This window comes from Schistocerca nitens, chromosome 1 (genome assembly GCF_023898315.1).
Source record: "Schistocerca nitens isolate TAMUIC-IGC-003100 chromosome 1, iqSchNite1.1, whole genome shotgun sequence".
Classification (NCBI taxonomy): Eukaryota; Metazoa; Arthropoda; class Insecta; order Orthoptera; family Acrididae; genus Schistocerca; species Schistocerca nitens.
The window spans coordinates 454,504,812-454,521,524 of NC_064614.1; the positions used below are offsets into that span (position 1 = coordinate 454,504,812).

The window sequence follows — 16,713 nt, forward strand, 5'->3', positions numbered from 1 at the left end:
CAACTCCAATTCCAAAGAAAGTAGGTGCTGATGTGTGAAAATTATTGAACTATCAGTTTAATAAGTCATGATTGCAAAATACTAACACAAATTCTTTACAGAAGAATGGAAAAACTGGTAGACGCTGACCTCAGGGAAGATCAGTTTGGATTCCATAGAAATGTTGGAACACGCGAGGCAATACGGACCCTATCACTTACCTTAGAAGATAGGTTAAGGAAAGGCAAACCTATGTTTCTAGCATTTGTAGACTTAGAAAAAGCTTTTGACAATGTTGACTGGAACACTCTCTTTCAAATTCTGAAGTTGGCAGTTATAAAGAGTCAAGGAGTATGAAAGGGAAGCAGTGGTTGGGAAGGGGGAAGAGACAGGGTTGTAGCCTATCCCCGATATTATTCAATTTGTATATTGAGCAAGCAGTAAAGGAAACAAAAGAAAAATTCAGAGTAGGAATTAAAATCCATGGAGAAGAAATAAAAATGTTGAGGTTTGCTGATGACATTGTAATTCTGTCAGACACAGCAACAGGCCTGCAAGAGCAGTTGAACAGAATGATCAGGGTCTTGAAAGGAGGATATAAGATGAACATCAACAAAAGCAAAAGGAGGATAATGGAATGTAGTTGAATTAAATTGGGTGATGCTGAGGGAATTAGATTACGAAATGGGACACTTAAAGTAGTAGATGAGTTTTTCTATTAGGGGTACAAAATAACTGATGTAGGTCGGAGTAGAGACGATATAAAATGTAGACTGGCAATGGCAAGGAAAGTGTTTCTGAAGAAGAGAAATTTGTTAACATCGAGTATAGATTTAAGTGTCAGGAAGTCTTTTCTGAAAGTATTTGTATGGAATGTAGCCATGTATGAAAGTGAAACATGGACGATAAACAGTTGAGACAAGAAGAGAATAGAAGTTTTCGCAATGTGGTGCTACAGAAGAATTCTGAAGATTAGATGGGTAGATCATGTAACTTATAATGAGGTACTGAAGAGAATTGTGGAGAAGATGAATTTGTGGCACAACTTGACTAGAAGAAGGGATCGGTTGGTAGGACACATTCTGGGCATCAAGAGATCACCGATTTAGTATTGCAGGGAACCGTGAAGGGTCAAAATCATATAGAGAGACCAAGAGATTGATACACTAAGCAGATACAGAAGGATGTAGGTTGCAATAATTACTTGAAGATGAAGAAGCTTGCACAGGATAGAGCAGCATGGAAAGCTGCATCTATCCAATCTCTGGACTGAAGACCACAACAACAACAACAACGTCAGTAATCAGTGGTGTACCTTTCATATGTTTACAATGATGACGATAATCAAGTCTGAGGTTCCAGAATGAGATTTTCACACTGCAGCGAAGTGTGCGCTGATATGAAACTTCCTGGCAGATTAAAGCTGTGTGCCGCACCGAGACTCGAATTCGCGACCTTTGCCTTTCGCGGGCAAGTGCTCTACCATCTGAGCTACCCAAGCACGACTCACGGCCTCTCCTCACAGCTTTACTTCTGCCAGTATCTCGTCTCCTACCTTCCAAACTTCACAGATGCTCTTCTGTGAACCATGCAGAACTAGCACTCGTGGAAGAAAGGATATTGTGGAGACATGGCTTAGCCACAGCCTGGGGGATGTTTCCAGAATGAGATTTTCACTCTGCAGCGGAGTGTGCGCTGATTAGAAACTTGGGTAGCTCAGATGGTAGAGCACAGGCCCACGAAAGGCAAAGGTCCTGAGTTCGAGTCACTGTCTGGCACACAATTTTAATCTGCCAGGAAGTTTCATATCAACGTACACTCCGCTGCACAGTGAAAATCTCATTCTGGAAACATCCCCCTGGCTGTGGCTAAGGCATGTCTCCACAATATCCTTTCTTCCAGTAGTGCTAGTTCTGCATGGTTCGCAGAAGAGCTTCTGTGAAGTTTGGAAGGTAGGAGACGAGATACTGGCAGAAGTAAATCCGTGAGGATGGGGCGTGAGTCGTGCTCGGGTAGCTCAGATGGTAGAGCACTTGCCCGCGAAAGGCAAAGGTACCGAGTTCGAGTCTCGGTCTGGCACACACTTTTAATCTGCCAGGAAGTTTCAAGTCTGATGTTATTGATATTTTGAAATTACCACAGTTTTCAGATAAACTAGCTGGCTCATTAACTCCTATTACCAAAGGGAAAGTAACGAAAGATAATAAAGTCGTATAAACCCTGACTCAGTATTCAAATTTTTAGGTACTGGTACTCTGCATGTCATATAAATGATATCACAAAATTTAGAAAAAATTAATGCTATTTTTTGTTGGTGGTTGTGGGACGGGCAAGGGGGGGGGGGGGGGGGGGGAGCAGACAAATGTAACAACTGGAAGAAATCCAACTGCTTTTGTTATAAGGTCACAACATTTTCAAGGCAACATAAGGCTGCATCACATAACAGTTGTTTTCTATGATGTATACACAGACATGTTACATCAGTTACCTGAATCTGACTAACCTGTACAAATTATTTAGGGGCGACAACATTTCTGGCATCCACTTGATACTTTCATTGCAGGTTAAATCTGCTCTTCTGCCCCCCGCTCCCCCCCCCCCCCAAACACACACACGCACGCATAATAAAACACCTATAAAGAAATTGGCAGATTGCTTGCAGGAGAATACATTATTTTACCAATACTCCCACTAGGCGTATGCAGCGACGAATGATTTTATAATGAAATAAGTAATTATGAGTAGGAAGACCTTCAAAATTCATTTAGCAATAGTATCGTGTTGTGCCAAGAAGTCTATATATTTTCCTGTGATGAATAATGTCATATGCTAAACGAGGAGGGGGGAAAAAAAATGGCCCCCAGTACCAGGACTGAGCAGAAAATCAAGCTGGTATACATTGTTTCGATATGACACGGGAAATTTTTTTCACATAGCAGAACATAATAATTATGTGCAGATTCTTGGAAATTTTATAACCTACATCCTATGCACAAAATATTTGAACATGGGGATTAGCTCTAATGGGTGCTTCACTCACAGTCAATAGTGTACAACAAGCGCAGACAGTAAGATTGGAAAACATTCCAGAATTTCTTTAAGATTGAATGACTGCACCATAAGCAGGACTAATCTACCCACATGCAACCAAGGTAATTCTTTACTTCCAAAAAGGTTTTTTTAAGAAGTTTAGCCTGCAAGTAACTCAGTAGTTTCAAAGAAGACTTACTAGGACTGTTAGGCTTGAAGAACACTATTAGTTTTCAAAAAGATCGTAAGGTTTCAAAATGATTCTAGTTTTCAAGAAGATTTAAGTTTTCAAGAAGATTTTTGTTTTTAAGCCGATGTCATTACGAATTTTATGTCCAATAAAGTTCTGGGTATTACGATGAATTTTACTTCACAAGAGGATTTCATTACCGAAGAAAGGCTTTAATTCGTAGTTACTGTTTTGTGATTCATTATGTAATTACTACGTTTATCCACGATAAGATGACATTTCATTCTGTGGCTGCCGATAACAGCGGTAGGCGTGTCTTGGACTCGCACTCCTACTGCCGAGGACCAAGGAGCAGCGACTAGAGGACGGCGCGAAATGCTTGCAGCAGTCCCGTTACCTTTACTGCAAACTGTGTGCACGCAGGTGCACACTGCACAGTCGCGTCTACTGACAGTTAACTTTGGCAGAGGAGGATGCTAAGTTCACCGGACTTGGATCAGCATACGATGTGACGTCATTATGACGTATACACGCTACATCGAAAACGATAGAAACCGTATATCGACTATTCGACCTTTGTGAATTTTCGAGAGATTGTGACAGAGTAGCGCTGAGCTTTGCGCCATTCGTTTAAATCGTGTATTGTACTGTGTTTGTGTCCTGAGCGTTGTTTTTCGTTTGCTCGTCTCTAATTATGTGTTCAGCATTCGAGAGACTAATGAGAGGAAAGCTTACCACCTATGCAAGAATATTATGATCTGAGTAGCACAGAGATAAACCTGTAATTGCATAATTAACTCAATTAACTACTATATATACTGTTACAAAATATTTCATATCTAATACCTTTGTATTTCAACTGTGTTAGGTAACTACTTTATTTGCCAGTGTTATGATGTGTTACGTAACTACTGTGTTTGCTACTACAATGTAACTCATTTTTGGTACCTTTGTATGTATCTGAAACAAGAATATGTATTAAGCATTGTAGTCACCTGCTTAAGGTTTAGGTTATTTGTAAGTTACTCATATGCTAATTATATCTATGCCTTATATATAGTGTCTGGAATATTAATATTATTTTATGTACTGACGAAGCCTATTTCATCTTGCATGATCAATGGCTAATAAAGAATCTTGAATCATGGAATGCTTTGACACTGCATTCAATCATTTCATACGTCAATCAGTACTTGTTTTGCGTTTAAATCGTGTATTGTACTGTGTTTGTGTCCTGTGCGTTGTTTTTCGTTTGCCCGTCTCTAATTATGTGTTCATCATTCGAGAGACTAATGAGAGGAAAGCTTACCACCATGGAATGCTTTGACACTGCATTCAATCATTTCATACGTCAATCAGTACTAGACACTAACCTTTGGTTAAGATTACATTGAGAAATCCACTTCCCCTCGTATTTCATCTCCGGTTGACGATTTTTCCTCAACAATGCCTCATATTTTTCTTTTTAAGTTCGAAATTCAATTATTCTACACATCAGTCATTACTGGACACTAAGGTACCTGTCTCTGCGGTCCGAGTGTAAAATTACTTGGAATTATGGTTGATAAAAGACTATCTTGAGATGGACATATAAATTACTTAGCTAACAAACTTGCACGAGTTCTCTTTCAGCTATATAAATTAAGAAAAAAAAGTCAGCAAGAGTATGCTGCTACAATCTAATATGTACTGACAAGACCAATTGTATGAAACCATACTAACATGTTGATATTAAATAAATATTACTTTCGGCGTAAGTATTCAATACAACAATCACACAATCTAATCTGGTCGGGACATAAGAAGACTTCACTTTTTTACGTGGTGTTTTCAAGGCCACGGTCAGGAATTAGTATCCAGCTCTTTTATTTTGGCGAAATGCATATACGCTGCCACACTGAGCTGTTTTCAGAATCGCACGTGTCGAAACAAACCACTCGCTGACGACAGTTTAGAATCTCGAACGTTCGTAAAAGTCGATAGGTGTGTTAATCGACTAAAGCGCATATACGTAATAATGATGTCACATCATATCCTGATTGAGTGAACTTAGCATTCTCCTTTGGCAGAGCCCAGAGATAAATGAATATCTTTCAACTAGTACCGATTTTCACCGCTCCTGGCAGCACCAGTATAATCGTCAAGTTTTTGTGGACAGAGTACAACTTTGGATCAGTGATCTCCATACTATGGATTGATTAGCTGTATTACTAATCATGATATGTGTTGGTGCATCTGAGCAAAACATTAAAATAAGCATGAAAACGTTACAAACATTTTTTGAAAACAAGTCAACAAACATACTGTTACACCAAAACAGCAATTGAGTGAGATAATCACTAACCTTAATTCAGATCAGCTAATTGTCTAACTATTCCGCTCAGATCCTTTGGTGCAGGCCGCAGGGGTGTGGTTAGTCCTATGGTTGTTACGTGAGCTATGTTAAAAACGTAAACCAAATAATTTCATTCGACAATATTGTTCCGCACTTTCACAATAATAATGCACAGCAGACCAGACTCGCACGGAACATGTAAAAAAAAAGAAAAAGAAAAAACAACACATAGTGCCATTATGTAATATGTTATTTCATTAACTAGGGATCTGTTATTTGTAGTACTTTAAAAATACCGCACAATCATCCTTACATAATCCTAATCAGTATTATTATTTTTAATGCAAAATTGCCCCCTAAAAACCTGACTGTGAAGCTGCGGGGTTCGTACCAAGTGCTACAAGAATAAACTGCTCCAGTGCATAAGACTATACATGTTTATTGATTACACACACCTGCAATATGTAAAAAATTTTATGATTATTTTTGACGCGCCCCTAATGCATCTGCACTTGACAATGCCGAATACGATCGGAACTGCAAAATCCAACAGAAATATTTTTGTCTTCCTTTTGTTATACTTCTGGCGCGAGCACTCTATCAATTTTCTCTAAGTGACAATGAGCACTTTGCACGCCTGTCCTTTTCACTTAAAATGATTTAATCGTTTTAGTATTTTGTCGCTTTTTCAACAGTATAATAACTCATTGAAATAGACAGTCTGATGACGTCAACTTAGTATTATTTGGTTTTATTATGCATTTATTGAGAGATAAAGATGATATTTTACATGCAGTTTATTCTCTTTTTGTACTGTGTCTTCAAGGAAAAACTCGCGCTCTAGTTCAAAAATACCGCGTAATCTTTCGGCCGGAAACTATGGTCTTATTTTGACAGCGAACAGCTGATTAACTCCGAGATGAAGTGATGGCTTTCTGTGGCGCCGATCGGAGAAAATGCTGGTCAGGAGATAACGGACTGATAGCGATTGGAGGCCAAACGGCTGCTGTTTGCGCATTTTATTCTTCTGCTTTACCAAGTTAGTGAGTGTTGTGATAAAATTGATACACGTGTACAAAATGTCTAGTCCGACGAATAAAGCATCTTCTCATGGAAGAAAGAACTTTTTTACAACAGTGCAAGTGCCTTTTCCTGATGTTATTGAAGGGAAAATTAATACTTCTAACTTCTTAGAGGCGTCGAAAGGCGTTGTCGAATTGGTTGGTAAGAATCAGGTGTTTTCGGAAACTTTTGTTGTAAATAGCAAAACAATCTTGCAAAATTGTGTTCGTAATTATGTATGACTTGAATATTCAAATTATATTCAATGTTTATTGTTTCAGATAGGTTTGGAGGTATATTTGCCCCTGTTAAATATGACATGTCGGGAAATATCAAGGTAGGCGACGTTCATTCTGTGAATTTACATTTTCATATTAGACTCTATCTTCTTGCTATCGTAATAGATATTAACTATAACTGAGAAAATGCTCCACTAGGATCGAATTTTTAGCAGTAATCGTGCGTATCAGAACAGTTACTGGTATTAATATGTAAGAGACAGCATTTCCCAAGAAATGTAATATAAATAGCGGAAAAGCGTAATTTCGGGCAATTGTTACAGGCAGCTGTATCTAGACGATAGATCAGTTAAAAAATTTAGTAAGAAATTTGTGAGAAGTATATGACCAGAGGACAGTCGTAGTAGTCTACATGGTCAACAAGAGTTTGTGTGTGTGTGTGTGTGTGTGTGTGTGTGTGTGTGTGCGCGCTAATTACACATTGTTAGTTGAGACAGATAAGGACCATAACAAATTACGCAAGTGTGTGTGTGTGTGTGTGTGTGTGTGTGTGTGTGTGTGTGTGTGCGCGCGCGCTAATTACACATTGTTAGTTGAGACAGATAAGGACCATAACAAATTACGCAATACATAGCACTTAAGATGTTGAAAGTATTGTTTCATGCTATATTAGAAGTGTTAATATTCTGAAGCTCAAGCTCATACATTTGCCGACCAGTAGTACATGGAATATGTGATTTATTAAAGTACACATCATGCATTCACTTAAAACTTCCAGCTGTTATCAGTTCTGTCTTAGGCAGCCAAACTTCACAGAGGCTCACTTGCATACTTTTCCCAAGAATCATCCCTTTGAGAAAGCCAGTTGTATCCTTAACAGCCAGCTGCGGTGGCCGTGCGGTTCTAGGCACTGCAATCCGGAACCGCGGGACTACTACGGTCGCAGGTTTGAATCCTGCCTCGGGCATGGATGTGTGTGATGTCCTTAGGTTAGTTAGGTTTAAGTAGTTCTAAGTTCTAGGGGACTGATGACCTAAGATGTTAAGTCCCATAGTGCTCAGAGCCATTTGAACCATTTTATCCTTAACTTTGTCCCGTAATGATATATACCAATAGCGTTTTAACATGAACAAACATTTCTAATAAATAAAAGCTGGATAGCTGAATGGAATTTGCATCCAGTTCTTTGTCCTTAGCTTAGAGAGTGATAGTTAACTGTGTTAATTAATTCTATTTTTGATTTTATTAACAACTATTATTAACCTCAAAAAGTTTTAGGAAAAAAGTGATTTTTATCATAGGTTTTTCTGTTGCCGTAATAGAAATCTCATTTTGTGTATTTGATTCGATCCTTATAGGAAAGAAGTAAATTTTTAGCTCAACCAATGAAAAGATAAGCAGCTGGCTTAGTTTAAAGTTTACAGTTATTTGTCCTATAATAGAATTACACCAGCCAAAATGCAGCCCAACTGCGAATGCTGTTCTCAAACGCGGGGTGAATTGATTAACGTTCATAAGCAACTGAAAATCACACTGACTACTGTCAAACTATTGGCTGCTGCTGCTGCTGCTGCTGCAAATTGGTGTGTTGGAAGTGCCCCCAAGAGTCATGAAACTATGGTACCAGCACATGTATGTACCTCAGGTACTCTCCTGTCGTATAGATCCTGTCTGCTCTGCAGAAAGGTTGAGGTCTGTCGTACTTGACTGTGAGTAGTGTGTAATTGGTAGATACAAGCGTCCTATAGAGTAGATGGTTCCAGGGTGTTATACTGATCGTGCTAATGAACATGTTTGAGGTACTGTCTTTCACTGAAACTGAAACCAAGCTAGAAGGACTCACTTTATATGTTTTAGGGAAACCTGTTTTGTTATGTGTTGAGAGGAGGCAAATGCAAAAGGATAGGGAGTCTATTAATCGTCGGCAGTTCAAACATATTGCAACTAATGGAACCCCTTTGGGAAAGGGCAGCAAGGGAGAGGGAGGAACACCAGGTTCACTCTGTGTATACGCCTGGGGGCCTCATTCAACATGTTGAAGAGGCTGTACTGGCAATCATTGAGGGAACAAGGTGCAACAAACTACAGACTGTGGTGCACATTAGAACAAATGATGCCTGTTGTCTGGGCTCTGAAGTCATACTTGGGTCATTCCAGCAACTGACAGAGAAGGCTGAGAAGACCACCCTTGCACAGAGTGTTTCAAAGAAGCTCACAATTTGCAGCATTTTCCCCTGAACTGATCTTGGTACTCTGGTTCTGAGTAGAGTGCAAGAACTGAGCCAGTGACTTCAAAGGTTCTGTAACAAGCAAAGCTGCTTCTTTGTGGACTTGCACCATAGGGTTGAGAACTGCAGGGACCCCCTAAATGGTCATGTGTGCAGTATATATCACAGCCTCCTACCCAAGTAGTTGACTGTGTGTGAGGTGCATGCAAGGATTTTTTTAGTTTAGGCAACTCTCCATCCTATCCAGATAACAATAGCTGTAGGAAACCCAGAAATATCAGTGTAAGTTCAAAAGAAATGCCCCCCACAGGTGAGAGTATTATTATCCTAGTAGTTAACTGCCTAAGAATTCACAACAAAGTGCCAGAATTCGAAGTGCTTCTGAAAATCAATGAAGCTCATATAATACAAGGTACAAAAAGCTGGTTGAAACCTGAAACTGATAGTGGTGTGATTTTTGGGAAAAGTTTAAGTGTATATCAAAGGATAGGCAAATAGGAAATGGAGATGGTGTATTTGATGGAGCGGATGAGAAACTCAGATCCAGCAAGACAGAAACTGAAGCTTATGTAGGATTGTCTGGGCAAGACCGGAGTGGGCATAAGATGGTAACTGGAATCTTCTATTGCCCACCAGATTCGTCTCCTGATGCAACTGAAAACTTAACAGAAAACCACAGTTCTCTTGTACATAAGTCTCCCAGTCATGCTGTAAGCATTGGTGAAGACTTAAATCGTCCAACAATCAATTGGGAAAATCACAGTTTTGTCAGTGGTGGGCATGATAAGACATCCTGTGAAACATTGCTAAATGTCTTCTCTGTAAACTACTAGAACAGATATTTTAGAACCCCATTCTCATGATGGAAATACATTGGATCTAATGGCAACAAACAGACCTGACCTCTTTGAGGATGTTCATATCGCAACTGGTATTGCTGACAATGATGCTGTTGTGGCAACAATGATTATCAAAGTACAAACGACAACTAAAACAAGCAGAAAAATATATGTTAAGTAAACTAAATAAAAACTCAGTAGTTTCATATCTTAATGAGGAACTTGAAACTTTCAGCACAGGGCAGGAGCATGTAGTGGAACTATTGCTCACATTTGAAAGAATAGTTGACCAAATAGTGGATAGATATGTACCCAGTGGAACAGTTCATAATGGGAGATAGCCTCCATGATATACAGTCACTGTAAAGAAACTTCTAAAGAAAAGAGACTACTGCATAATAGATGTAAAACGAAGCACATGGCTATAGATAGAGAGACGCTGAATGAAACACATTTGGCTGTCGAGAGAGAAATGCATTAAGCCGTCAGTGACTACCACAGCAGAATATTCTCAAATGATCTTTCACAAAACCCAAAGAAATTCTGATTATATGTAAAGGCTGTTAGAGGCACTGAAGTTGATGTCCAGTGCCTGGCAAATGTGACAGGATCTAAATTTGAGGGCAGCAAAGCAAAAGTTAAGATTCTTAACTCTGTTTTCAAATGTCTCTTTACAAAGGAAAATCCCAGAGAATTGCTCTGATTTAATACTTTTACCACTGAAAAGATAAGTGAAAGAAGTATTAGAGTCAGTGGGGTTGAGAATCAACCGAAATCACTAATTGAACAAAGCTCCAGGGCCTGATGGAATCCTTATCAGATTCTATACTGAGTCTGTGGCTGAGTTAGCCATCTTCTAAATATAACCTGTCATAGGTCCCTCAGACGTAAAACTGTGCCCAGTAGTTGGAAGAAAGCACAGGTCACACCCATCTACAAGAATGCTAGTAGAAGTGATCCACAAAACTACTGTCCAATATCCTTGACACTGATTTGTTGAAGAATTCTAGAACACATTCTGAGCTCATACATAATGAGGTATCTCAAACAGAATGACTTTGTCCATGCCAACCAGCATGGATTCCGAATACGTCGATCATATGAAACCCAACTAACACTTTTCTTGCATGACATACTGAAAGCTTTGGATCAAGGCAGTGGGTAGATGCAGTATTTCTTGATTTACAAAAAGCTTTTGACTCAGTACCACACCTATACTTAATATCAAAAGTACAATCATATGTGGTATCAAGTGAAATTTGTGACTGGACTGAGGATTTTTTGGTAGGGAGTACACAGCATGTTATCTTGAATCGAGAGTCATTTGTTGTGTCCCAGGGAATTGTGTTGGGATCCTTACTGTTCATGTTGTATATTAATGGCCCTGTGGTCAGCATTTTTGCAGATGATACAGTTATCAGTACTGAAGTAATGGCTGAAAGAAGCCGAATGAATATTCAGCGTGATCTTGATAAGATCTTCAAGGGGGTGCAAAGATTGGCAACTTGCATTAAATGTTTAGAAACGTAAGGTCGTGCACTTCACTTCAATTAGTCTACAAAGGAGATTGCTTACAAATCACTTGTGTGACCCAATCTAGAATGTTGCTCAAGTGTATGGGACACATACCCAATAGTAATAAAACGGGATATTGAACATATACAGAGAATGGCAGCACGAATGGTCACAGGTTTGTTAGATCCGTGGGAGAGTCACAGAGATGCTGAAGAAAGAGATTAGGCAGACTCTTGAAGAAAGATGTTAACGATCCTGAGAAAGTCTGCTAACAAAGTTTCAAGAACCAGCTTTAAATGATGAGTCTTGGAAAATACTACAACCCCTCTACCTATCGCTCACATAGGGATCGTAAGGACAAAATAAGAATAATTACAGCACACACAGAGATATATAAAGAGTCATTCTTCCTGTGCTCCTTATGTGACTGGAACAGGAAGAAACCTTAATAAGTGGTACAATGGGACATACCCTCTGCCTTGCCCTTGACAGTGGTTTGCAGAGTATAGATGTAGATGTGGATAGGTGGATAGTTGACCCCGAAAATGGTTGGTGTGGCAACACTAATTTGTAGTGTAGCCTGAAGTCTAGGTTAGGTTGGAAGGTGATAATTTCCTTCTGAGTTGGCAAACAAATGTGAATGTGATAGGGAGGTTGTGGTAACAGATTTATCTGCAGTATAATGTGATTTTTATGTTCATGCTATAGCAAATCGCCCCCCCCCCCCCCAAAAAAAAGAAAAAAAAACACTGTCCAAACACGCCTAAAAGGCCCAAAATGACAGAAAATCTGCATTAGATAACGTACAAGTCTCAAAAATATTGTGGTGTGCTATCATATAGGCCTACATAAACTATGAAAAATGCAAGGGTGGATCCACTAAATAACATTTACCTTCAACTTTTCCAAATTCCACAGTGGCTAAGAAACTGGTACAGTTCTAAAGCCTAGTGCACAGTACTCATCTTTCTGGAAGATGACCCTTGATGCTGCAGTACTTGGTGAGAGCTCTTCTCATACAGCAGCTTGATCAGTTCTGTTTCATAATCATCATTATTGTGTTGTATCAATGCTAATCACATGACCAGTGTTCAAAAGGAGGGAGATATTGGAATAGAAAGCTGTTCACGTACTTCAGGCACAATGTGATTCAGGTGTTAATATGTCCGCCAAGATGAATGGCCACTGTCAAATTGTGGCCAAGAGCTAAACTCACTGCCCAGCTGCTGCCCAAAATACTCAGTTTAAATGGCTGTTTCATGAATTTTGCCACCTGGATCTCCTCACCAAGACCAGCATCTCTGGATGACATTTCACACAGTTATCATGTACACTCTCACTTTCCTCTCTGTGGTCTTCATCTTCCTCAGTTCTATCACCCACCCTCCACCCCCAACTGTATCCACCATTTTGTGTGCCATGTCACATGCCTGTTCCCTTGCTTCCTGTCACTATTATCCATCAGCCTCTCTTCCTGTCACCACCTCACCATCTTGTTCCTCTCACTCATTCCACACAAGACCAGACCACTCACTCCAATCAGGCTGCAACATAGGGATGATGTAGCCATCAAGGACAATGCTGCTGGCAGCGATACATGTTTTCGTTGGTTGCAGAAAAGGACGTTGTCCAAAAGCTTAGCAACATTTTCAACCTTGTTTATGTGCCTGCTGATTGCTCAGTGCCTTAACTATGTAGTGGCTGGTTACTCTTTCACAGTGCTGTAGTTGGAATAAACATTTAGGCACTACTGAACAAATGGGCACTGGACAAATGGACCAGAGGGACTCATAGTGGAGCAGGTCATATTTTCAGCATGCTGTTTCTTCAGTTAATCTTCTTATTGACCTGAGCCAAGACTGCACATAAATTTCTGGATTAAATTTTCCCAGTGGTGGATCAACACTTCTTAGGAAAATTTGTTCTGCCAACAAACTGTTCCTTTTTTTAGTGTGAATGTCATTCATAGCACTAAATGTTCTTTCGCATTCAAATGTGGAAATTGGAATTGAATCAATTATTTGTGGTAATTGTTCAAGGTCTTTAGGTTTTATGTTTGTGTCCACATTTCCATGAATACCAGAATGTATTTTCTAACAATATATTGAGAAGGAAAGTTGCTACTGACCATACAGCGGAGATGCTGTGTCGCAGATAGGCACCACAAAAAGACTCTCACAATTAAAGGTTTTGCCCATTAAGGCCTTTGTCAACAAGAGACACACATACGCGCGCACACTGACCATACAGCGGAGATGCTGTGTCGCAGATAGGCACCACAAAAAGACTCTCACAATTACAGGTTTTGCCCATTAAGGCCTTTGTCAACAATACACACACACACACACACACACACACACACACACACACAAACACAAAAAACTGCAGTCTCAGGCAACTGAAATGGCATGAAGTTGGAAAACCTCACATATATTAGAGATGCTCCTATCTCCACAAATTATGTCGGTACCATGTGGTTAGTCTTTTTTTGCTACAAGAGCAAGATTTTTTAACAATACTTAAATACTTCAGTCCTCTGTTTCTTTTCATTTTCTGTGCTGCTTTGCTTGGTCTGAGAACCTACATTGGATGGATGGCTAAGACTGGCAACAAGTGAGTGTCTGAGATTTTCAGCAAGAACTCAGTGAAATGGGCCACTGTTTATTTGAACAACTCTATGGTTGTTGTGTAACTAAATGTCTTTAAAGACTTTGTTTTAGCTGCTTTAGTTGCATCCTCAGCATGAGAACCTGGAGAAGATGACATGGATTCCAGTACCCGGATACTACATTTTATAGTCTTGTCAGCTTTGGTAATAGCTACGTCTCTTCTTTGTTTGATTTGCTGGTAGTTGGGAGCTCCAACTTTAGTCGCGTAATGGGGCCCCTTAGGAACTTGGCTGCCAAGGAGGGGAAGGAAGCCAGTGTGCACTACATGTGCATTCCGGGGGGAGTCATTCTGGATGTGGAAAGGGTGCTTCCGGATGCCATGAAGAGTACAGGGTGCAGCCAACTGCAGGTGGTGGCTCATGTCGGTACCAACGATGTGTGTCACTTTGGATCGGAGCAGATTCTGTCTGGTTTCAGGTGGTTAGCGGAAATGGTAAAGACGGCCAGTCTTGCTTCCGAGATTAAGACGGAGCTCACCATCTGCAGCATTGTCGATAGAACCGACTGTGGTCCTTGGGTGCAGAGCCGAGTGGAGGGTCTGAATCAGAGGCTCAGGTGGTTCTGTGACCATGCAGGCTGCAGATTCCTTGACTTGCGCCATCGGGTGGTGGGTTTCTGGGTTCCACTTAATAGGTCAGGAGTCCACTACGCACAGGAGGTGGCTACATGGGTAGCGGGGGCTGTGTGGAAGAGACTGGGCGGTTTTTTAGGTTAGAGGGTCTCGGAACCACAGAAAGGACGTCCGTCTAAAAGTGGGCAGGTAAAACACATTAAGGTAGTTGTAGAAACGATTGGTATTGTAATTGTAAATTGTCGTAGCTGTGTTGGGAAAGAACCAGAGCTCCAAGCCCTAATAGAAAGCACTGAAGCTCAAATAGTTGTAGGTACAAGGAGCTGGCTGAAGCCGGAAATAAGTTCAGCCAAAATTTTTTCAAATGATCTAACAGTGTTCAGAAAGGATGGATTAAATACAGTTTGTGGTGGAGTATTTATTGCTGTCAGAAGTAGTTTGTCTTGTAGCGAAGTTGAAGTAGATAGTTCGTGTGAAATAGTATGGGTAGAGGTTATACCTGACAATTGGACTAAACTATTAATTGGATCATTTTACCAGGAGATATAGTTGCTGAACAGTTAAAAGAAAACTTGAGTCTCATTTCAAATAAGTACCCTGCTCATACAATTATAGTCGGTGGCGACTTGAATCTACCCTCGATATGCTGGAAAAATTATATGTTTAAAGCCGATGGCAGGCATAAAACGTCATCCAAAATTGTACTGAATGCTTTCTCAGAATATTATTTTGAACAATTAGCTCATGAGCCCACTCAAAGCGTAAATGGTTGCAAAAGCATACTTCGCCTTTTAGCAACAAATAATCCTGGACAAATAGTGAGTATTGTGACGAATACAGGGTTTAGCAACCACAAGGCAGTTGCTGCTAGGCTGAATACCGTAACACCTACAACATCAAAAAGAAACGCGAAGTATATCCATTTAAAAAATCTGATAAAAATGCTCTTAACACCTTTTTAAGAGACAGTCTTCACTCCTTCTGATCTGATCATATAAGTGTAGAAAAGTTGTGGAATGTTTTCAGAAAGATAATATTGGCAGCAATTGAGAGATACATACCACATAAATTAATAAGTGATGGTACTGATCCCCCATGGTACACAAAATGGGTCAGATCACTGTTGCAGAAACAGCAAAAAAAGCATGCCAAATTTAAAAGAACACAAAATCCCCAATATTGGCAAAGTTTTACAGAAGTTCAAAATACGGTGTGTACTTCAATGTGAGATGCTTTTAATAATTTCCACAATGAAATTCTGTCTTGAAATATGGCAGAAAACCCAAAGAGATTCTGGTCGTACAAAAAGCACACCAGTGGCAAGACGCAATCAATACCTTCACTGCACGATAACAATGGTGAAGTTACTGATGACACTGCCACCAAAGCAGCGTTATTAAACACGGTTTTCCCAAACTCCGTCACCAAAGAAGATGAAATAAATATTCCTGAATTCCAATCAAGAACAACTGCCAATATGAGAAACATAGAAGTAGATATCCTCGGAGTAACGAAGGAGCTTAAATCACTTAATAAAGAAAAGGCCTCCAGTCCAGATTGTATACAAGTCAGGTTCCTCTCACAGTATGCTGATAAAATAGCTCCATATTTAGCTATTATATGCAACGACTCGCTCACAGAAAGATCCATACCTAAAGACTGGAAAATTGCTCAAGTCACACCAGTACACAAAAAGGGAAGTAGGAGTAATCCGCTGAATTACAGGTCTGTATCACTAACATCGATTTGCAGTAGGGTTTTGGAACATATACTGTATTCGAACATTATGAAGTACCTCGAAGAAAGCGATTTATTGACACATAGTCAGCACGGATTCAGAAAATATCGTTCTTGTGAAACACAACTAGCTCTTTATACTCGTGAAGTAATAAGTGCTATCAACAGGGGATGTCAAATTGATTCTATATTTTTAGAGTTCCAGAAGGCTTTTGACACTGTTCCTCGCAAGCATCTTCTACCCAAACTGCGTGCCTGCGGAGTTTTGCCTCAGCTGTGCGACTGGATTCGTGATTTCCTGTCTGAAAGGTCACAGTTC

General features: G+C 39.9%; 1 protein-coding gene across 1 annotated transcript in view; it reads left to right on the forward strand.

Moving 5' to 3' along the window:
• Positions 1-6,434: 6,434 nt before the first annotated feature.
• LOC126251633 (glycolipid transfer protein) overlaps positions 6,435-16,713 on the forward strand; it is an 80,946-nt gene continuing 70,667 nt past the window's right edge. The window contains exons 1-2 of the mRNA XM_049952182.1: positions 6,435-6,758; positions 6,878-6,933. Of these exons, the coding sequence (XP_049808139.1) occupies positions 6,614-6,758; positions 6,878-6,933 (201 nt within the window). The 5' untranslated portion in view covers positions 6,435-6,613. The remainder of the gene's footprint in view (positions 6,759-6,877; positions 6,934-16,713) is intronic.